This window comes from Chlamydomonas reinhardtii, chromosome 3, assembly GCF_000002595.2.
Source record: "Chlamydomonas reinhardtii strain CC-503 cw92 mt+ chromosome 3, whole genome shotgun sequence".
Lineage (NCBI taxonomy): Eukaryota > Viridiplantae > Chlorophyta > Chlorophyceae > Chlamydomonadales > Chlamydomonadaceae > Chlamydomonas > Chlamydomonas reinhardtii.
In genome coordinates, this window is record NC_057006.1 from 1,366,246 (window position 1) to 1,387,636 (window position 21,391).

The 21,391-nt window shown below is 66.0% G+C and overlaps 3 protein-coding genes across 3 annotated transcripts; 1 reads left to right on the forward strand and 2 right to left on the reverse strand.

The window, feature by feature from the left end:
- Window positions 1-2,120: 2,120 nt before the first annotated feature.
- Window positions 2,121-2,938, reverse strand: CHLRE_03g150767v5 (uncharacterized protein). The gene is made up of 3 exons (XM_043060508.1): window positions 2,851-2,938; window positions 2,566-2,752; window positions 2,121-2,361 (listed from the first exon to the last, which is right to left on the reverse strand). Exons 1-3 carry the CDS (start codon window positions 2,878-2,880, stop codon window positions 2,222-2,224), a joined length of 357 nt encoding a protein of 118 aa, XP_042925637.1. The 5' UTR covers window positions 2,881-2,938; the 3' UTR covers window positions 2,121-2,221.
- A 120-nt stretch (window positions 2,939-3,058) lies between these two features.
- On the forward strand, window positions 3,059-4,850 carry CHLRE_03g150783v5 (uncharacterized protein). Its single transcript, XM_043060509.1, has one exon. The coding sequence runs from the start codon at window positions 3,202-3,204 to the stop codon at window positions 3,388-3,390; it is 189 nt and encodes a 62-aa protein (XP_042925638.1). The 5' UTR covers window positions 3,059-3,201; the 3' UTR covers window positions 3,391-4,850.
- Window positions 4,851-4,902: 52 nt separating this feature from the next.
- On the reverse strand, window positions 4,903-20,768 carry CHLRE_03g150800v5 (uncharacterized protein). The gene is made up of 31 exons (XM_043060510.1): window positions 20,118-20,768; window positions 19,875-19,923; window positions 19,569-19,638; window positions 19,243-19,384; window positions 18,547-19,019; window positions 18,053-18,195; window positions 17,593-17,741; window positions 17,249-17,318; window positions 16,198-16,964; window positions 15,203-15,932; window positions 14,962-15,038; window positions 14,599-14,691; window positions 13,575-14,166; window positions 13,121-13,278; window positions 12,779-12,835; window positions 12,546-12,617; window positions 12,375-12,443; window positions 11,702-11,825; window positions 10,695-11,380; window positions 10,320-10,501; window positions 9,547-10,041; window positions 9,017-9,117; window positions 8,596-8,721; window positions 8,153-8,450; window positions 7,748-7,832; window positions 7,465-7,551; window positions 7,198-7,266; window positions 6,767-6,859; window positions 6,418-6,557; window positions 6,112-6,195; window positions 4,903-5,863 (listed from the first exon to the last, which is right to left on the reverse strand). Exons 1-31 carry the CDS (start codon window positions 20,280-20,282, stop codon window positions 5,662-5,664), a joined length of 6,648 nt encoding a protein of 2,215 aa, XP_042925639.1. The 5' UTR covers window positions 20,283-20,768; the 3' UTR covers window positions 4,903-5,661.
- Window positions 20,769-21,391: the final 623 nt, after the last annotated feature.

Sequence of the window (21,391 nt, forward strand, 5' to 3'; positions counted from 1 at the left end):
GCCGGAGAGGGTGGTCCCGGCGGCTGGGGCGATGGCGGGGCCGGGGATGGAGGTCGGGGCGACGGGGGCGCGGGCGACGGGGGCCGTGGCGAAGGCGGCGCCGGAGAGGGTGGTCCCGGCGGCTGGGGCGATGGCGGGGCCGGGGATGGAGGTCGGGGCGACGGGGGCGCGGGCGATGGGGGCCGTGGCGAAGGCGGCGCCGGAGAGGGTGGTCCCGGCGGCTGGGGCGAGGGCGGGGCCGGGGATGGAGGCCGGGGCGACGGGGGCGCGGGCGACGGGGGTCGTGGCGAAGGCGGCGCCGGAGAGGGTGGTCCCGGCGGCTGGGGCGATGGCGGGGCCGGGGATGGAGGTCGGGGCGACGGGGGCGCGGGCGATGGGGGCCGTGGCGAAGGCGGCGCCGGAGAGGGTGGTCCCGGCGGCTGGGGCGAGGGCGGGGCCGGGGATGGAGGCCGGGGCGACGGGGGCGCGGGCGACGGGGGCCGTGGCGAAGGCGGCGCCGGAGAGGGTGGTCCCGGCGGCTGGGGCGATGGCGGGGCCGGGGATGGAGGCCGGGGCGACGGGGGCGCGGGCGACGGGGGCCGTGGCGAAGGCGGCGCTGGTGAGGGTGGTCCCGGCGGCTGGGGCGAGGGCGGGGCCGGGGACGGAGGCCGGGGCGACGGGGGCGCGGGCGACGGGGGCCGTGGCGAAGGCGGTGCTGGTGAGGGTGGTCCCGGCGGCTGGGGCGAGGGCGGGGCCGGGGATGGAGGCCGGGGCGACGGGGGAGTTGGCGGAGCGGGATTCGGGGGAACTGGTGAGGGCGGCTTGGGCGAAGGCGGAGATGGGGGTTGTGGTGGGGCTGGGGATGGTGGCCGGGGCGAAGGCGGCGCAGGCGAAGGGGGCTTGGGTTGAGCGGGGTTGGGTGGCTCAGGCGACGGTGGTTCTGGTGACGGTGGAGATGGGGGCTTGGGTGAACCCGGGTTGGGTGGCGCTGGTGAGGGTGGCACGGGCGACGGTGGCGATGGGGGCGTTGGTGGGGCGGGGCTGGGCGGCTTGGGAGATGGTGGCCTTGGCGAGGGCGGGGATGGGCTGGGCGGCGCAGGCGACGGTGGTTCTGGTGACGGAGGCGATGGGGGCTTTGGTGAACCCGGGTTGGGTGGCGCTGGTGAGGGCGGCACAGGCGACGGTGGCGATGGTGGAGCGGGGCTGGGCGGTTTGGGCGATGGTGGCCTTGGCGAGGGCGGGGATGGGCTGGGCGGCGCAGGCGACGGTGGTTCTGGTGACGGAGGCGATGGGGGCTTGGGTGAACCCGGGTTGGGTGGCGCTGGTGAGGGCGGCACAGGCGACGGTGGCGATGGAGGCGATTGATGGAGCGGGGCTGGGCGGCTTGGGCGATGGTGGCCTCGGCGAGGGCGGGGATGGGTTGGGCGGCGCAGGCGACGAGCGGCTCAGGCGACGGAGGCGATGGGGGCTTGGGCGAAGCCGGATTGGGTGGCGCTGGTGAGGGCGGCACTGGTGAAGGAGGTGCAGGTGGTTTGGGAGATGGTGGCTTTGGCGAAGGAGGTGCAGGGGAGGGCGGTTCTGGAGACGGCGGTGCTGGTGCAGGTGGTTTGGGAGATGGTGGCTTTGGTGAAGGAGGTGCAGGGGAGGGCGGTTCTGGAGACGGCGGTGCTGGTGCAGGTGGTTTGGGAGATGGTGGCTTTGGCGAAGGAGGTGCAGGGGAGGGCGGTTCTGGAGACGGCGGTGCTGGTGCGGGTGGTTTGGGAGATGGTGGCTTTGGCGAAGGAGGTGCAGGGGAGGGCGGTTCTGGAGACGGCGGTGCTGGTGCGGGTGGTTTGGGAGATGGTGGCTTTGGCGAAGGAGGTGCAGGGGAGGGCGGTTCTGGAGACGGCGGTGCTGGTGCAGGTGGTTTGGGAGATGGTGGCTTTGGCGAAGGAGGTGCAGGGGAGGGCGGTTCTGGAGACGGCGGTGCTGGTGCAGGTGGTTTGGGAGATGGTGGCTTTGGCGAAGGAGGTGCAGGGGAGGGCGGTTCCGGGGACGGCGGTTTGGGAGATGGTGAGGGAGGTGCAGGGGAGGGCGGCGTGGGCGGGCGCGGCGATGGCGGGCTGGGCACGCACCTGCATAGCATGCCTTGCTTGTTATGTTGGCATCCTACCTTACATGGTACTGCAGTTACCGTAATGGCAGGCATGCATGCAGTCAAACCCTAGGCGCCGAAGCATCCCGTCCGAATGGAACAAGCCGCTTACGTGTCGAGGCCTGTGATGGGCACGATTACGTCGTCGCACACGCCCGATATGACCGCGCATGCGCCACCAGCGCCACCGCAGCAGGAGGCACCCGGGGCGCTGCAGTCGTAGTTGCCAGTGATTCGGCCGTCATGTACTGCGCGTGAGGATGCGAGTCATGAGGCAGGGGGGGGGCGTCAGGAAATGTCAGCGGCATGTGAAGCTTCCGGCTATTCCCGCCGTGCGCTGGAAGGAATTGCTAATACAGGCGTGTGAAGCCAGCAACGTGCGTGACGACCCCTTGCCTCCCCCCATCCCATGCCCCATCGCCACCCACACTTCCCACACACGCTATACGCACCCTGCAGCGATACCGTGGTCGCGCCAATCGCGGTCTGCACGATGGAGGTGGTGACTTCATCACATTTGAATTTGGAGGTGTCGAGGGAGCCGCCAGCACCACAATCAGTGGGGATGCAGCTGCCGAAGCGACAGCAATACCAGCTGATGGCTTCTCCCTTGCAGGAGATAAAATCCACCAGCACGTACTGCGGTCGAGTGGAAAGGGAGGAACAAGGGCGCAAAGTAAGGTCGCGTGCGTGTGAGACAATCAACCGCCGGCAAAGAATAACTTGGCGAAACCCACAAGGCCTCCCTCACAACAACTCCCCGGCATCGGTTTCATAAATACGTCATTAAATAGTAACACGCTTTGCCAGGACTGTGCCTCGTTGACTGGGGGAGTAACTGGAGTTGAAATGTCGTTATGTTGGCACAGGCGGGATGGCTCAGTTGAGCCGCGCTTCGACAAAGCTCCGCCCCCGCCTACGCCGCTCCTGACCACTCACATTGTAATTGCCATCGCTGCTGATGCAGCGCGCCTTGATGCAGGTCTCGAGAGTGTCGCATGTCAGACAGCTGGCAGCGCTGCTGGACGTGGTCGTCTCTGCTGCTAGGAGGTCCTGCTTCAGCGCGCGACGGGGCACCAGCGCTCCAAATGGCCCTGTTGCAGACACTGCGGAAACCAGAACTGCGATTGCGGCGAGAACGAGAGCTGCTGCTGCACGTGACGACCGCCGCGGCGCCGCGGCGGGAGTGGCGCGTCTTCTGCGCCGCATCCTGCCTGCTGTACGTAGCACTTGACTTCTTACACGCCCGGCTGCGGTGTGCGCGAGGCCGTGTGTGAGCAGGAATACAGCATCGAGCGGCTATAAGTCAAGGGTCGGGCTGCATGGGTCGGGCTGCATGGATGCGGACGAGCTGGCGGCCTGACGTCCAGGGCCGAGCGCCAAGGTCGTTAGCTATCTAGCGGTTGGTTGCTTTCCTTGTCGTGGTGGCCGCACATGAAGCAAGGCGCATCATGCGCGTGTTTGTGACGGGCCGGCCTCGAGACTGTCCAGGGGCCGGGAGGCGAGGGGTCCAGGGGCACCTACAGCGCTGGCGTGCGTGCACGGTGCGCCCGCGCCCGTTGCGTGCCAGATAGCTCCGAGTTGTGTTCGGCTATGTCATTGTTGAACGCCTGGAATGGTGGCGACGGCGTGACGGTTGTGCGAATGTCGGTTGGGCTGGGGATTCGTGCGTGCCGAGCGTGGGAGAAGTTCGTGCCGGGCTGGGAGAAGCGTTTGGGAAACGCATCAACCGATATAAATCTGTTGCCACACATAACGGATACAACTATAATCCATAAATTTCTGAATGCAGGCCAAGCCAGCTACCTTGTTCCCGAGCACCCGAGCGTCCGCCACGAGTCATCCTGCCTCGGGCGAGTTGAGAGGGGTGCCGGCCTGTTTGGACGGGAAGACTGTCCGGGGGCCGGGAGGCGAGGGGTGCGTCGGGCTGCCGGCTGCGAAGTACGTACGTGCTACCCGCGCGAAAGACCGAGCGGCGTCCTGCTGGTTACTGGAAACCGCCGGCTGGCGTGAAACAGCCATTCGGCTGCAGGGCACGTACGCTTGGCCGGCTGCGTCAACGAACGGGCCCGGCAAATCACAAGAGTGACAAATAAAAGCCTGCAAGCATGCGTAGGCGCGCGATCGTCACGCCAGGTCACGCTCCCAGACAAGCTCTCAGGTGGTTTCCAGTAATTCCATGCGGGGCCGGGACTCGAGGCTACTCGAGGCGACGTTTCCGTGGGCGTGCCTTACTTTGGATGTGCTGCCCCCCTGGCACCGTGCGCCCGCACAGCATGACAGACCGCGCTTCCGGGTGTGTGGGCTAGCTGTCCCAACATGCAAGGGGTTTCCAGGGTTTCCACCCTCATCCTTCTGTTCTCGCTGTCTGCTCTGCTTTCTGTGCTGTATTCCCGCCATGTATGGCCGTAACGGGACAGCAGCCAGCGTGGTTGTGGTGGTTTCCATGGGTTAGCTGTCGGCCTAGACGGCCTACGCTGTACGAGATACTCGGCTGAGCTGAGCTGGCGGAGCGAGGGCCGGTCGGCCGGATAGGGTTGTTGGAGTCGGGATGGGCACTTACACTGCAAACAGCTCACAACCGCAAGTGAGCGCGCGGCGCACAAAGCGTCCGGTAAGCTAAATCGGATTGGAGAACCGTCCGCGCGCTGGTCGTGGCGTAGCACCTTCAACTTGAGAGCGTGTGAGGCATACGTAGAGCTTGCATTTGGAACCTGCTCCAACGGCCTTTCGACAGTATGACACGCTCCCACGCACGACGTGCGTGGGGTAGCGGCTGAAACGGCAGGGACAACGTAGCATTACAACCGTTACCGCCTCCGATGACGGCCTAAAACAACCCTCGCGCACGCACACACACACACAGCATCTATCACTGCAGCCCCAGCACTGACCTGCAGCACAAACTTGCTTCACGTGCGTGTGTATGTGTGTCGGTGCGTCTGCACCTATTTGCTGCCCGTCACAGTACGTACGTAGTTGGCGGGTTGGCACGAAACCAGCATAGAGCGGTTGATTCCTTTCTGGGCTGAAAACGGCCACCTTCCTTTACTGTTGCATATCAAGTCATACTGTTGCCACCACACACAGTTGGCACTCGTCTTCCTTCTCAGTTGCAGAAGCAATTTCCGCCCGCATTAAGTGCCGTCTGGACGCAGTCGTCCATACAAGAGAACCCCCGCAATACATAGGATTGGCGTGCCCTCACGTTCACGCCACAGGAACAACAACAAGGAGGTGGCTGCCTTACGGAGGCAGGAAAAGGGCTGATCCCGGGTCGTTATCAACCCAGCCACCTTGACGCGGGCGCCTACTAAGCACACGCCTCTATGTTGGGGGCCTTTGGCATCCCCGCAAATCCGGACGTGGCCATGCCAAAGCCATGGCTTGCTTTTCGGGCAACCTCGCGAAAGTCAATTGTCCATGGACGTGCGAAGGCACCTCTCGCTCCGCCCGAATTTTCCCCGCCGCCTATTTACAAGGAACAACAAAAAGAAAGCTTGCATGCGTTACTACGTTCGCATCGGACCTAGCGAAGGAAGACAAATCTACAGCTGCTGCCGTGGCACAAGCAGATGGTCCACCAGGCGCCACTGCGGCCACTGCTGCGCCGCCGCCGCCCCCTTGTTGCCTGCCGCGCTCCCGCCCCGGCTGCCCGGCGGCCGCGACGGCGCCCCCTTGCGGCGCGCTGCGCCCGACCCGCCTGGGTGGCCGCCCCCCGCAGATGTGCCGTCCGCCGCCGGGACCCACCTGCAAGCAGGCAGGCAGACACCGCAGCAACAGATAGCAGCTGTGGGCGGTTGTACCATACAGCAGACAGACGACGCTCGGAGAAGTTGGGTGCTGGAGAGCAGGGGGCTGGGGCATGTCCGTGCGTGTTATCCTTGGGCAACCCCGCCCTCTGCGCGCCTGGCGCTGACCCATCTTGTCCTGTCCCGTATCATCACCTCGCTCACTGTCTCGCTTCCCTTCCTCCCGCCCCCCGACCCAGTCCCCACCTGCTGGGGAACGCTGCCTCGTGCGCCGCCACGCCTGGGCAGCCGCCGCCCTGGGGACCCCGCCACCTCGCGTCCTCCTGCCACCTGAAGTCACCAGCACACCAGCACCAGGCCGCGGGCGTCAGCATCGCGCTCTGGGCTTTGAACAGCTGACACACGACACTATCAATCCTGCCGCTCGGCACACACCGGATGTACCGCGAGCGACAACTCCTGTTTCTATACCACCGTGCCGCCCCCTCTCCCCCTCTCCCCCCCTCTCCCGCTCTCCCTCTCCCCCTCCGCCCCCCTCCTCCTGCCCCCCACCTGCTGGGCACCTCGTCCAGCGCCAGTGTGAACAGCTCCAGGTGGCCGTCGGGCCGCAGGTGCAGCCGCACGAAGGACTTGAAGCCCGGCTCGCGCAGGCTGGAGAACGCCTCGTCAAAGTGCACGTGGCACCAGCACACCTGCGGGAGGAGCCGGGGCGGGGCGGGGCGGGGCGGCAGCAGGGGGGTGGGCATGGCGCAGAGGGTCACCTGCCCAGCCGGCATCGTGGCCCATCCAGCCATCTTACTTCTCCTCCCCTTTTCGCCCCGACGACGATTCCTTGACAGTTGAGACCCATGTTGTTGGGCTCGGGCATACATCCCCCCCACGGCCCCCGGGCTCTGCTCACCGACAGGTACAGGTACAGCCCGAACACGAAGCCCATGGCGGGTGTGGCCAGCAGCCAGTAGTAGGCCAGCATGCCGGTGTAGTAGCCCACAGCCTGTGGCGGGGAGGAGGAATGGAGGGGAGGAGGAGGAGAGATGGGGGTGCAGGGGAGACAAAGGTGCTGTGGTAGGAAAGCACAAGGGGACAGGGTTGGATTCTCACGCTCCCCTCCACAATCCCTGCCCAAGTCTAGCTACCCGCACTCACCAGCTGCGCGCCCGCCCGACCCCGCCGTGAACACCATACCGCACGGCACGCATTCACCCACACACCCACAAACCCACCCACCCCACCACCCAAAACACACACGGCCCCCCCATGCCCCCAGTTTCCTTGCAGCGCAATTGTATCATTACGGGATTGGTTCAAAGTTAACCCCCCCTCCGGCCCCACCTGCAGCCTGCTGATGGCATCCAGGGAGCCGCCGGCCGCACACATGGCTGTGCGCGACACTGCAATAAGCTGCGGCCGGCAGTGAAGTAAGGGGCCAGCGGCGACGGGTGCGGTCAGCGTTCGGGAGGTAGCCGCAGCGGACGGCCGCCCACGAAAGGCTTTGGGATCACTAGCTACGCATAAGCCATGCGCTGGCGGCGAGGGCCGGATCTCGGCCCTCACAAATGAACAGAACACATACGCCCGCGCGCCAGCTAGCCCTCTCACCTCCGGTACGTCGTACACCCACATGGCGAGCTGCAGCGCACGCGGGTACAGGCCCAGCGTCCAGCGCTCCAGTGACTCCCGAAGACCCTTGAGATGTGGTAGAGGTGGCCAGCAGCAAGGAAAAGGGTGTCAGAAACCCAACTGAAGAACCACGAGCGACGTGCATCATGAAAACTATGTAGCACACTTGCCCTTCGCAACACGCGCGCACGCCCCCATGCCCATCGCCTCTCTCTCTCTCGCTGTGCTGTTCCAGCAGCCCACGTGTGCGCTCCCTCCCCACCATGGGGTCTGGGAAGTGCTCCTGCTCGTATGCGCGGTACCAGCGGTACAGGCTGTGCGGCCCGTCCGCGCCCAGACCCTCGTAGCTGCGAGCAGAGAAAGAGAAAGGTAGGGAACGGAGGAAGGAAAGCGTGAGACGGGGTCAGCAGGTACCGCGCAGCTGGCCTTGAGGTGGGGCGCACAAGTGGGGAGTACAGGGAGCGCTGGTGACTGTTGAGGCCACATGGCTGCGCCGTGCGAAGGAAGGCGAGCTGCTAAAACGCACAGCGCAGGTGCCCAGGTACCACCATTTCATGCAGCATAAAAGGTCTAGTGCTCATGTCCTAGAGCTCCTCCTCCCCCCATCCCACCCCTCCGTATCCTGCTCCCAATGCCTCGACCATGCAAGTTGCAACGCCCCCCTCACCGTATGCACGTCTCCACCCCCAGCTCCAGCAGCAGCACCAGCCACACCGCCAGCGACACGTGCGTCAGCGTGTGCGCCGCCGCAAACGCCACCTGCAGCCACCAGCCGCCCAGCCGCGCCGGCAGCAGCGGACCCAGGCAGCGCACCAGGCCCGCCACGCCGCCGCCGCCCTCACCAATGCGGCTTGCGGCGGCGGCTCCGGAGCCGTTGCCGTCACCTGTGTCGCTGCCCGCGCCGGCTGGCGGCACCAACTTGGCGGGGGTGGTCAGGATGGGCCCCTTGGCCGTCCCCACGCCGCCTGCGAGGGAGCGCCACGCACCCCATTGCAACACGCTCAGCTCCCGTGTACGGCGCACCAGGCAACAAGGCACATGGGGCCTTCCAGAGGCCACGGCCCCCGCCCCGCCCCGCCCCTGCCCCTCCCCGCCCGCCCCTTGCCGCACCTCCTGCGGCCATGCCCAGTGTGATTCCGAAGATGAGCGCCAGCGCCCCCGCGGACACGTAGCTGCGGCCCACGATGGCGGCCAACGTGTCCAAGTAGGCAGCCAGCAGGTGCAGCGCGGCGGCGGCTGGGGGAGGGGGTAGGCGCGGGGGAGAGAAGAGACGAGGCGTGGAGGGGGCGAGGTTTGTACATACCAGCCCAGACTGAGCTAGCGAAGCACAGGCGGAGGCGACAGGCGCAAAGCAGTGATACTCGCGGGGAGGCGTGGGGGTGAGGGGGAGGCGTGGCAATGAGCGGTGGTGGGCACAACGCGTGCCGCGGATTTCCCTCGCATGCGTCTCGCGCCCGCCGCCCTACGCCCTACATGTCCCAGCCCCTGCCCTCCCCTCCCCCTCCCCTTGCCGCCCCTCGCCGCCGCTCACCCGGCGACTCGGCCTCCAGCACCGCCGCCAGGTGGCTGCTGCAGCGCGGCAGTACGGACACCACCAGCAGGAAGTACACCACACCGCCGATCACGTCGAAGCTGCGGGCGGGGGCGCGGGACACACACACACACACACACACACGGAAGCGGGCGGACACTTGTCAGGAATGTAGCTGGGCAGTGCGGGGCCGGTGCTGAACGCGGGCAATGTGCGGGACACTAATCAGCGGGACATGAAGGAGCGGGGCGAAGGTCACGATGGGCTCCTAGTTCACAACGCGCCCTTGCCTGCCCTGCCTGGCTGTCCGCCCGCCAATCGAACCGCACGTCCGTTCCCGTACGCCCCTTACACCCTCAGACTGCTCCTTCCACCTGCCGCTACGCTGCCCAAGCCCGCCCGACTACCTATGGTGAGGTACCACAGCTCGCATATGCGGCTGCAGTTCCTCCTTGCAGCGCGACTGTTTCCTTACGGGATTGGTTCAAAGTCAACCCTCAGACAGCACGCTCCCACCGCACGTGCCTCACCGCGTGTTCTTGAGTCGGAACAGGTGCAGGTTCTTGCGGCCCAGAGCCAGCGACGCCCGCGGGCTGGGATAGGCGGCGCGGCACACGTACTCGCCGTCAGGACCCAACGCGGCATAACCGCTGATGCCGCCACCCGCCACACCGCCGTACTCATCCCCGCCGCCGCCGCCGTACCCGCCCATGCCGTACTCCGGGCTGTAACCGTAACCGTAACCGGCGGCAGCGGCTCCGTAGCTGTGGCCGTAACCGCCGTACGCGGCGCCCTGCACGCCGCCACCGCCGGGCCCTGGGCGATGCGGGGAGGCGCCGGCGTGGGCGAGGGCGGCGGGGGCGGAGCCGGGGGGGCCGCTGCCCGAGGAGGTGGCGGCGCCGTATCGGTGGAGGGGTGGCGAAGCTGTGGGCGAGGCGCCATGTGGCAGCGGCGGGTAATCGCCGTACGGTGCGGCCTGCGCGGCTCCACCACCACCATACACACCGCCGTCCGTGGAATACACCCTACAGCAACCACAGAAAAGCGAATACAAAACGAAAAAGTGAAGGGGTTAGGGACAATCACGGCGCTCGGACTGTGTGGAGAGGACGGAGATAAGCGCAAGTCAACGCGCCTTTGCAAACGCAACCAGGCCAAAGCTGCAGAGAGCCACGTTTGGGAAAGCTCTGGCCGCGGACCGCCGGAACCTCCTTACGCAACGCACGCGCGCGTACACATTTCCACGAGCACACTTGACCAGCACACTGAAATGCCCGCACACTTTAAACGCACGCACGCACACCTGCAGGTGCACGGCTGCATGACGGCCGCGTACAGGCCGGCGGTGGCGTCGGCGGCGGGGTCGTGCGGCGCCGGGAAGCGGGCGGCGGCGAAGACGTGTGTGGGGTGCAGGAAGGCGCCGCCGCCGCCGCTCACCACCAGATGCTCAGGGTCGTGTGGGTGGCGGGACCATGCGGCGCGGGCCTGCGCACGGCGGCGGGGTGGCAGCACGTGCGGCGGTCATGTGCGGAGGCGAGTTGCAGTCGTGCTGTGGTACTTGTGGGCGCGGTTTGCAGTGTTGGTTGGTAAGCAGGAGCGTGAGCTGTGTGAGATGAGGAGGGGAGGCGGGCTAGGGGGCGGGGTGGCACTTCCTGCGAGGCTATGACGGCGCACGCACCTGGCAACCGGGACACGGCCCCGGCGCGGGCCGCGACGCGCGCGGCACGCCCAGAGCTGGTGGGTGCGGCAGCCGCGACAGCACCGTGTGTGCGGGCGGGCTGCTACAGCCGCCGTTCATGTCCTGAAATTCAGCGTCATCAGCAGCGGCTGTAGCAGGTGTGCCGACGCTGCATGGCACAGTGATCGGCTGCAGCACGCGGCCGCTGCTGCCAGCACTGACGGCGGCAGTAGCAATGGCAGCATTGCCAGTAGCAGGCTGTAGCGGCGCCTTGGCCCCGCCGGCGACGCCCAGCGCGGTGGGCGGCAGCGGCATGGCGTGGCGAGAGCTACTGCCGCTGCGCGCGATGTGCCCGGCGACGGGGCCGGAGCCGCCGCTGCGAGGCCTGCGGGGGTCCTCCTCCTCCTCGTCACTGCTCCCGCCCGGCGGCGCCCCCTCGCGGCGGCGTCCTGCCCCTGCAGCCGGCGCAAAGGGGCTGGCACGGGTGTGTGTCTGCGCCGCGCCCAGCCCGCCGCCCGACTGCTGCTGCTGCACCTGAGGCAGCTCCGCCTCCGCCTCGGGTGACGGGCTACTGCCGCGCCTTCCGCTGCTGCTGCTGTCACCCGCCTCCGCCTCCGCCGCCGCCGCGGCTGCCGGCGGCGGCTGTTCCTGCACCCAGCTGTGTCGCATGTAGAAGTGCAGGTCGCCTGTGACGGTACGGGGTCAGAAACTGGTGAAGCAGCAGCCTTGCGAGTGCCAAACACATCACCGAACACTTCTCGCCCATGCCGTACAGCTAACTCCAACGAGCTCTGCCCCCCCCCGCCCATCGAATCGCGCTGTGGTACAGGTGGCGGCTGCCGCTGAAGCGCCGCTCCCGCCCGGCCATCAGCACAACCTCACTGTCGAGTGGCCAACCTAACTGTGGCGCAACTGGTGGACGGCTACCCCCCGCCGACCGCCCCGTCCGGCCCCCCACAGGCTGGTACCTACAGCCCCCTCCCGCCGCCCCTTTCGGCCCCGCTCACCCGCCAGGTGCAGCCTGGCCCTGCCCCTGAGGTGGCCTCGCACCAGCTGCCGCAGGTTGGCGCCCAGGCAGCGGTGCCAGTACCACTCCAGCAGCCACAGCGGCTCGTGCGTCATCAGGATCACCTGGGAGCGCGGGAGGCGGAGGGGAGGAGGGGGTGGGGCGGGGCTTTCATGACTAGTTTAGGAAATGGTAGGGGGGGGTAGTCGTTCAAGGAGGACGGAGTGATTACATCACAGGTATGTGGCAGGAGTGCGTAGGAAGAGAAAGGCAGAGAAGTGAGGCTGGCAGAAGGGTAGTGGCAGAGGAGGCGGCAGCGGTAGGCGGCGGGGGCGGCGGGGGTGGTAGTGCCAGGGTGCCAGGGTGACACGGGCGAACCGTGGGGCAACACCTGCCAGCAAGGGGCCTCAGTGCACGGGCATGCACGCATGTGTCGTACCTATACACACACACACACACACACACACACACACACACACACACACACACACACAGAGATGGGCGTAACAGGTGCTTCGGGTAAGTATGGTCTCGGCTCGGCAGGTCGGTCGGCTGCGGTAAGTATACTCTGAAGGTAATCCGCGGCCGTAATTCTGCATCGCATACACTGTCCTACGCGTAATGTTTTCCTTGTGCTCTTTAACACACACACACACACATATACTGGCACGCACCTGGTCCCCGGGCTCCATGCGTTGCTCCACCACATTGGCGAAATAGCGATACTGCTGCATGTCGATGTCCTGTGCGCGTTGGAATTGGGATGCGGCATATAAGGTAATGCGGGCTTGGACAAGGACTACGAAGGTAATCGCCGGTTATGCCCTACGCGACGCAACGCGCACCTGCACCAGCGCCAGGTCGAACCCAAACAGCCACCAGCCCAGCGGCAGGCGCAGTGCGAAGTAGCTCTTCTCCTGCGGGTGCGCAAACGGATGGGTGGGCGGGCATATGGGTGGGTGGGTGAGCATTTGCCCTTCCTGATGCTCTCAAACACGCAGGGAGGCAGGGCCGCAACCATGCAAGCACAAGCTCAGCTGCCCGGCAGCGCCGCCCGCCCCCTGTCCCCTGTCCGCACCTGCGGCATCAGCCAGCCGCCCATCCAGCCCTTGTGCTGGATCTCCCGCGTGAACGTCTGCAGCGAGCCGGGGTCACATGGGGGGCAATTGCATTCATGACTATTTGGGGAGGGGGCACACAAGGTTCGGGGCTCATGGCGGAGACCCAGGCACGTACGCGTAGGATGTGTACAGCCGTATGCCATATGCCGCACCGCCAAGTCCTGGTGAATTGCCGGTACGGTATTCAAAAGGCTAAATGTGGTCTCTGTAGACTGGCGAAAAACAAGACGCTAGTCAAGTGCACCAACAGTACGTCCGGGCAGGCGGCAGAAGACAAAACCTGTCCCCGCCCGCCCCACCTCCAGTCCATCAATCCAGTCGTGGTTGCCGGGGATGGCGAAGCAGGTGGGGCCGCCCCAGCGCCGCAGCGCCGCGGCGGAGGCGTGGCGGGAGGATCGCGGCGACATGCCGCGCAGGTCGCCCGCACCCGGCAGCTGCGCCTCCTGCACGCCCCACACTGCAGGGGGGCACACACAGGCGGACACATAGATGCACACATGTGGACACAGGGACACACACATACGGTCAAGCAGGGCCGTGTGAATTTGCCCTGTCATTGTGCCCGCAGGTGGGGGCAGGTACGGGTTTGGATGCGCATGACGCTCGCTGCTCCTGCCACCGCACCCGATAGCCCTGACAGTACTCATCCCCCCTACGCAAACCAACACATCCACACATCCAACCAGCAGCCATCCGCAGGCACGCCTCGAAACCCCCCTTCCGCGCTGCCGCCTCGCTCGAGGAGCCACCCACCCGGCGGCAGGTCGGGCTTGTGAACCACAAGTCGGCCGCGGTGGAAGTGCGGCGGCGGCGGCAACGCATACTCAAAGGGCCGGAACAGGCGCTGATGGTAGGTGTCGCGGGAGGGGTTGGGGTAAGCCAGGTCGCCACCAATCAGCATCAGCTGCCCACGCGGCAGCGATATCGTCGCTGCGGTGTCGGCAGACGTGGTGGCAGTGCTGCCGTCACCTGCATCGCCGCCTCCGCCGCCGCTGCCGCTTTGCCGAAGCTTCTTGCCGCGGCTGGATTTGGCGGCCCCGCCGAACCCCCCGACATCCAGCGCATCCAAAGCCGCGACCGGGGCTGACGACGCGGAGGTGAGCTTGCTGCCTTCCGCAGCGGTGGCGGCAGCAGTAGCAGCCCCGCCGCGTGCTGCTACAGCCATGTGCCGTGGCGGTGGTGGCGCGGCGGCTGCTACAGCCGCGGCCAGGCTGGTGTTGCTGCCGGGCGGCGGCAGTAGCTGTTCGGGCACGGACACGGTGAGGGTGGGCGCCGCCAGGGCGGCGGCGACGGTGTACGTGGGGTTGCCGCCGTCACCTGTGTCGGCGATGAAGTCCAGCCACAGCTGTTGGCGCGGGTGGGTGGGAAGCAGGGCGGGGCGGGGGTTACATTCGTGATTAATCAAGAAGTGAAGTCGTAGGCAGGTGCAGTCGCATGGTAGACGTGTTGTTACCGATGTCCGGGGGCAGGGGTGGGTGTAAATACCAGCCCAAACCAAATCAAAACAAGCCGAACTAGCGGAGCACAGGCAGGTGGTGTGAAAAGCGGTGTTGACATTGGTGTGTGGGAGACTTGCAAGCTAGCAGCTGATGCAGCACACACACACACACACACACTAGCGCCTCCTCTACGTACGCAACACACACACACACACACACACACAAACACACACACACACATCAACACACACACACACACACACACATCAACACACACACACACACAGACACACACAGACACACACACACACACACACACACACACCGCTGCCCCGCACCTCCTGTCGGTCGTCCAGGTGCTCGTACGTGAACCCGTCGCCCTCCGCCGGCGTGTCGTTGAAGGAGTCGGCCATGGAGGCGGCGGTGGCGGCCTGGGGAGGTGGGGGAGGTGGGGGAGGTGGAGGCGGGGAGGTACAGAACAGGAGGCCGGAAAAGCAAGAGGCTTGCACATGGCGGTGGCGGTGAGTAGGAGCAGTCGTTAGCAGTGTGGAAGAGCGAGCACCACGCCACGCCTAGCAGGCACCGTGCCACCCCACAGGACACACACCCTCACACACATACACACACGCACAAATACACACGCACACGCACATAGACACACATACTCGCACACGCAGTCACGCACGCGCAGCCTCACCCACCTGCATGGTGCGCATGTCGAAGCGGCCCAGGAACAGCTTCACGGACACCATCAGGTCGAAGCCGGTCTTGATGATGTCTGGGGCACAGGCAGGGGGGTACATCCATGATTCGCCAGCTTGAACGACCCACCGGCTGTTCCGCAAACACGGCAGCGCGTCACAGGTACAGCAGCCGCAGTCACGATGACCCCAAACCCACCACCCACCCCACCCACGATGACCGACCACCCACCCCACCCACCTGCACTGGTGCCCGAGTACCAGGGCACCATCTCCAGGAAGTCGGGCTGCGGCGCAGGATCCAACGTCGAAGGCGCGCCGCCGCCGCCGCCGCCACCACCGGTCAGTCCCGGCACAGCACCGCCGTTGGCGGCACGGGCCGAGCCGGCGCCGTTCGCCTGACGTGACGTATGCCGCTGCTGCTGCTGCTGGGGGTGGGGCGGGGGCTGGGCTACACCACTGGCCGCGGTAACTACGCCGAGCGCGCCGCCCGCGGCCGTGCCCACCGCGCCGGGCTTGCTGCCTGCTGCCGCCGCGGGTACCGCGCCGCCCTCCGCCGCCGGCAGTGCCCTCGCCGCGACTCCCGACCCCAGCGCCCCCGCACCCGCAGCCACTGCCGCTGTACCCGCGCCTGCACCCATGGCCGCGGCGGCAGGCGCACTGTGGGTCACACCCACCATCGGACCTGCAAGCCGCTCCAAATTCGTGGCGGACGCGGACGCCGACAGGCTCCCAGGCGAGCCTCCCGTGACCGAATCGGAGCCGGACGCGCCCGCGGCCTGGCCCCTTGCACCCGCCGACTCTGTGGCCTGCGCTGCGCCGCCGCCGCCGCCGCCGCCGCAGGCGCGGGAGGTGCCGGAGAACGAGCTGCCGCGCGCCAGGGCCGCGGCCAGCTCTGGCGGCAGTCCTGAGGCGGCTCCCAGCTCGGCGGCCAGGCGGCTGGGCTCCAGGGCGGCCATGCCGGTGCGCACCTGAGCATGGAGCGAGGAGGGCGGAGGGGCGGAGGGAGGGGGGGCAGAGGGAGGGGGCGGGCGTGCAATGTGGGTGTGTAGGTACGAGGGGTGTATTGACAGAAAGGGCTGTCTGGACTCTGGAGCGGTTTGGGGCCAAGCAAGGGATTGTGCGCCACAATGGGGGTGGGCGCACAACCCCAGATGGTGGTGGGCAAAGCCCCAGGCGAAACAGCCCCGCCCACCAGCCCAGCCCACCGGACATCACCTATAGGGACGTCCCTACCGTGTCGATGATGGCCGGCAGTGCCGGGATGTTGTCATGCACATAGTCGGCGGCGGCGCGACGCAGGCGGCCCGTGGAAGCAGCCAGGCTCGCCAGGCGACCTCGGAGGCCGCCCACCACGCCGGCGCTGCTACTGCCGGCCCCTGCACCGCCGGCGCTGCTACTGCCGGCGCTGCCAACCTTGCTGATCAACCGCCGAACGTCAAGCTGCCGCCCACGCGCCTTGCGGCCGCTGGCGCTGCTACTGCCGTTGATCGACGACAGCGACGGCGCGGGGCTGGGGGGCTCGGCTGCTGCGCTGGTGGCAGTAGCAGTAGCAGCAGCTGCAGCTGTCTCAGGCGCGGCTGTAGCTGCTGCTGCGGGCACGTCAACGCCGCCAGTTGGCCCCTCAGCGAGACCGACAGCTGCCGCCACAGCGGGGCCAGTGGCAGGGGCTGTAGCAGCCGCGCCAAAGGACGCTGCTACAGCCGCCAGCCTCTCCGAGCTCGCGATGCGCCGGTAGGACGGCACCCGCCGCATCTTGAGGCCCGGCGAGGCGCGGCTGCCAGCAGCAGCCCCCCCAGCGCCGTCCTCGCCCTCGCCCCCCATCCCGGAGGCAGAGGAGCGGCCATATCTGCTGCCGAGGGGCATGCTGCGCGCGTGCATCAACGTGCCCTGGGACACGGTGCGGCGCCTGTTGACCGAGTCAACGCCGCCGCCGCCGCTGCCGTAGCCACCGCCTGCCAGCATGCCCATCACCTGACCGGGCTGCCCAGCCAAAATGTTGGCTGCGGGAGGGGGGATTGCAATCATGAGTAATAAAGACAGGTTTTGGTGGGCATGGCTAGTTAGGTGGCAGAGCGTGATGGGGTGGGAGTTCGGCATGACGTTTCACGGTTTGGGTTTTGGATGATGGTGCTGGTGATGTTAGGACGGTGCGGGAGGGTTAGTAGGCAGGGCTGATCAGGCCAACCAAGCCAAGCCTTGGGCGGCGAGAAGGCTTGTGCCAAAGTGGGCCGCGGAGGCTACAAAGTAATACTATTTGAAAGCATGACGTGACGTGACTACTCACCGACGTACACAGCCACCAGGGTGACCCACATGGAGAACACAGGCGACAGCACATCGCCTGCCGGCACGTCCTGCAACACAGCACACACATGATTGCAGTGAGCTGCAAGCTGGTGCGGGGCCAATTGGTGGCGATGCGGCGAGGGGACTGACGCTCGCAGTCACTCGCCATCGCCATCCGCTAGCAGTCGCCCTCGTCACAAGCTTCCATTCCATCACCCAACCCGCAAATTCATCCACGAGCCCAGCCGTCCAGACGACAGCTCCCGCCCCCCAAGTCCCCACCTTCGAACGGTTTCATCAAAATCCTTCGCATGAATGGCTACCCCTCCCCCAAGTCCCCACCTTGACCCCCTCGCCGTCGAGCGGGAAGTCCACGCTGATGAAGGAGCCGGAGCCGGAGCTGCTACTGCTGCTACTGCTGCCGTTGCGACTCGAGCCGCCGCCAGCCGCCGTGGCATTGCCCATGTCCAGGCCCAGCCCCGAGCCCTCGCCTGCAACATAAACGTGTGTTCACATGGATCAGCACACTCAGCACACTCAGCTCGCTGACACGTATCTATCTCCGGCGGACGTCCGTGCCGGAGCGCGGAGCCTGTGATACGCTCGTTGACCCATTGCGTTCATCCCCTATTGCCCCCTAAATCCCACGTCTGACTTTGAAGATGTGGGTGTGTGTGTGTGTGTGTGTGAGTTATAGAAAGCACAAACAAACTTAGGCGCAAAGTGTCTGTTTGTGGCTTTGCGCCCAGGCTGTAGTGATGTGGCACCCCAACCTGTGTGTGCGCCCCCCCCCCGCGCTCACCGTACAGCATCCAGCTGCTGAAGCGCGGGTACTCGGACGTGAGGATGGGGTGCAACCACTTGCTGCACACAGCCGCCTTGAGCGGGGGCGTGCGGCCGGGCGACACCACGAAGCGCCCGTTGCCGCAGAAGGTGTAGTAGGTGCTGAGGGTGGGTGTGAGATCCACAAGGAAAGAGGGTTGGCAACGTGTTTGGAGTGAACAAGGAGGTGGTCGATACTGGATGACATCCTAGGAAAGCACATGCGCAAGAATGCGCCCATGGTGCGGACATGGCGCAAGTTCCCTGCCATATCGCATGGGCGTGACTCATGCTACAGTGGCCCTTCGACGCACAGCATGCAAACAGGAGCGCACGCGCCGGATGACTGACCTGACGAACCCCGTGCGTGTCATTCCCTCATTTCATCCTCTCCCATCCCTCTCTCATCCCTCTCCCATGCCTCTCCCATCCCTCACTCAACCGCCCTCATCCCCCTGCCCCGCCGCCCCACACCTGCAGGCCACGGCAATGATGGCGGCATTGAGCAGCAGCACCACCCACAGCTCACGCAGCCCGCGGAAGAACTCCGAGCCGCCGGTAGCCGTGCCGCGACTGCCCGCAGCACCCGCACCAGCACCCACACCAGCGGCCCGGCCGCCAGCCGCTCCCACCGCCGCCACGCCGCGAGTAGCGGCGGCTCCACCCATGCCCATCCCCATGCCCATCCCCATGCCCGGAGCGGACATGCCAACTGGCCCCAGGCCCGACCGCAGCCCAGCGCCACCGCCCGAGCTAGCCCTGGGCCGTGCCGGGGCGCCCGGCGGCGCGCCGTAGGGGTGGTGCCGGAGGCCGCCGCCGGAGCCGAGCGCGGAAGCGGGCCCGCCCGCGGCGATGACGCTGGCTGTAGCAGTGGGCAGGTAGGCGCTCCTCGGCAGCAGCCGCAGCGACACGGCCGCGGTGTGCAGCGCCGCCAGTACCGTCAGCGCCTGTTCCCGGAAGGCGACGTGTTAGTACGGCGTCGCAAACCGCCAAGTCCTGGACTGCGCTCATTCGGGGCGCTTGCAAAAGGCATGTTGTTCCCTTCTCCCTGCGCTCAACCCCACGCTCGTACCCAGCCCAACCCGTGCGCCCACACCTGTCACCTGCCCTCCCCTCCCACCTGCCACCTGCCACCCCATCCCTGCCATCATCCCTCCCCTCCTGCCTCACCGCCAGCGATGCCAGGAACACCACAATGAGGAATGACACGTCAGCGCGCACGTCCAGTCCCAGGCTGGCCAGGGAGGGCAGGTGGTAGAACACGGCGGAGCACAGCCACACGATGTAGAGCGTGGAAAAGTTGATGAAGCCCCTGGAGGGTAGGTGGGGAGGGAGCGCGGGAGGAAGGTGGCTATTTGCACGAGCCCAACGAAATAGGTGGTGAGCAGGTTCATGCATAATGGTTTAGTGGCGCGAGTGGGGAGGGCACGAGAGTCAGCAGCATACTGACCCTGCCGGCCTGCGGCGCCCCGCCCGCCCGCCCGCCGGCGCCGCACCTCTTGGCTGATCCCAGACCCACGCGGATGAAGGGCCGCGCGTACATGTAGGCGAAGAGGCACAGCAGGCCTGGGGGGCGTGGCAGGCGCGTGGCAGGGGCGTGGGGGGGGCGGGGCGTCGGAGGGGCGTGTCTGCAGTTGAGTGGCAGACCAGGGTATATGCCGCTGCAGGGCGTGACGTGGCACGGCGGTGGCCATTGGTCACGTGTGTGCACACCGCCATCGGCCCTCATTCCCACGCGCTTCTAGTCCCTTGCGCCGCATTTGGCGCCGCTGCAGCCATGCGAGCACCGCGGGCGCGCTCACCGTACAACAGAATCCATTTGCGGTTCAGCTGGTGGCGCTCAATGAGGTTCTGCAGCGGGCAACGCAAAAAAGTAGTGATGGGCTTACAATACTAGGTAAAGACCCTCGTAAACGGCAAACTTGCATAGAAACAGCGCAGCTGCGAATGCCGGGTGACGCATGGCATCCAGAGCGGGGTCAGACACGCGACAGTCCCGCTGCTCCATCTCCCCTCCTCCACCCCTTCCCCGCTTCCCGCCGCACCTGAGCGCTGTCACTGAAGAGACAGACCACCGCAAATGTGCCCACCAGGTATGCAGCCAGGTGCGTGTGTTCAAACTGGGAGTAGAGAGGGGGCGGCGGGGGCGGGGCTGGCCACAGGTGCGGCAGCGCCAGCCCTGGCCTGCCTCCTGGCTGGGCAGGTGCCATCCTCGCAGACGCTTAGAGTTTGAGGAGCTTAGCAGGAGCAAGACGAGGATGGGGCGCAGAAGAGTGCATCCATCTCACGCGTCGGTGTGACCGTTGCGGGCACTGGCAGGGGGCCTTGCAGCAGCGGAGGACGTGGCCACGATACCGGGAGTCCGCCCACGCCCGTTAAGCCGCTGGGCGCCCTGTCAGACGCTAGCCGCGTTGTCAGCGCTCAAGTCGTCCGTTGATGGTAGTAACAGCGCTCGAGCCAACAAGGCCAGCGCGTTTTGTTCCAGCTGCCCACGCCAACTTCTCGGAATCGCCAATTGAGCCCTAGCCGGTCAAAGCAACGGGTCGTAAGTGCACAAACACTGCCGATGTTGAAAATTTAATTGATTGTCGCGGTTCGCAAGCCGAGATAAGGCCGCCTCATGAAAAGCACTCAACTTCGGTATATCCAAAATTCTTCAGGTTGCACGCTTGCCTTCCTTATCCTCGCTGTGTAAGACTCTACTGCAATGTATACAAAAGCAATTATCAATGGTTTTGCGTGGACATGCGTGGAACATTGTGGGAATGGGGGTTTAACGGATTGTTATTTGCTCTGTTTGACACTGTCGCGCAAGCGAACATGCTTGCATGCGTGTGGTCCTTATTGTTGGTTTTATGACCATGTCCTGTCCTCTGCTTGGGATGCGCGTCGACATGCGTGTTTGCAACTGCGGGACAGCGGGAGCTGTACGGGAGCACGCCACCCCCAACCCCGCCCTCGCCACCCAGCGACCCGTTTTCCCCCTCAAGACACCAGAGCAGCTGCAGAATCATCGGCGACACAGGCGACATCGCCAGCGGACACTGCATCGCACTGTGAGGCTGGCTGCAGTCAGCGTTCTAGAGTTTGGTTTGGGCCGCTTGTGGGCCGCAGAGTGCCCACCAATGTTGATGGCGGCGGCGGCGGCTAAGGCACCGTGCCTGCTGGCGCTTTGCGTGCCCAGCATTAAGCAGTACTACCCGCAGCACGGCCCACCGCACGCCGCCCGCTCACCCGAATGGCAGGGGTTCAGGAGCACTGGTCCATCAGTGCGCGCTGCCGCTGCCTTCCTGTTTGCAACGGTGGTAGCGGCGGCAGC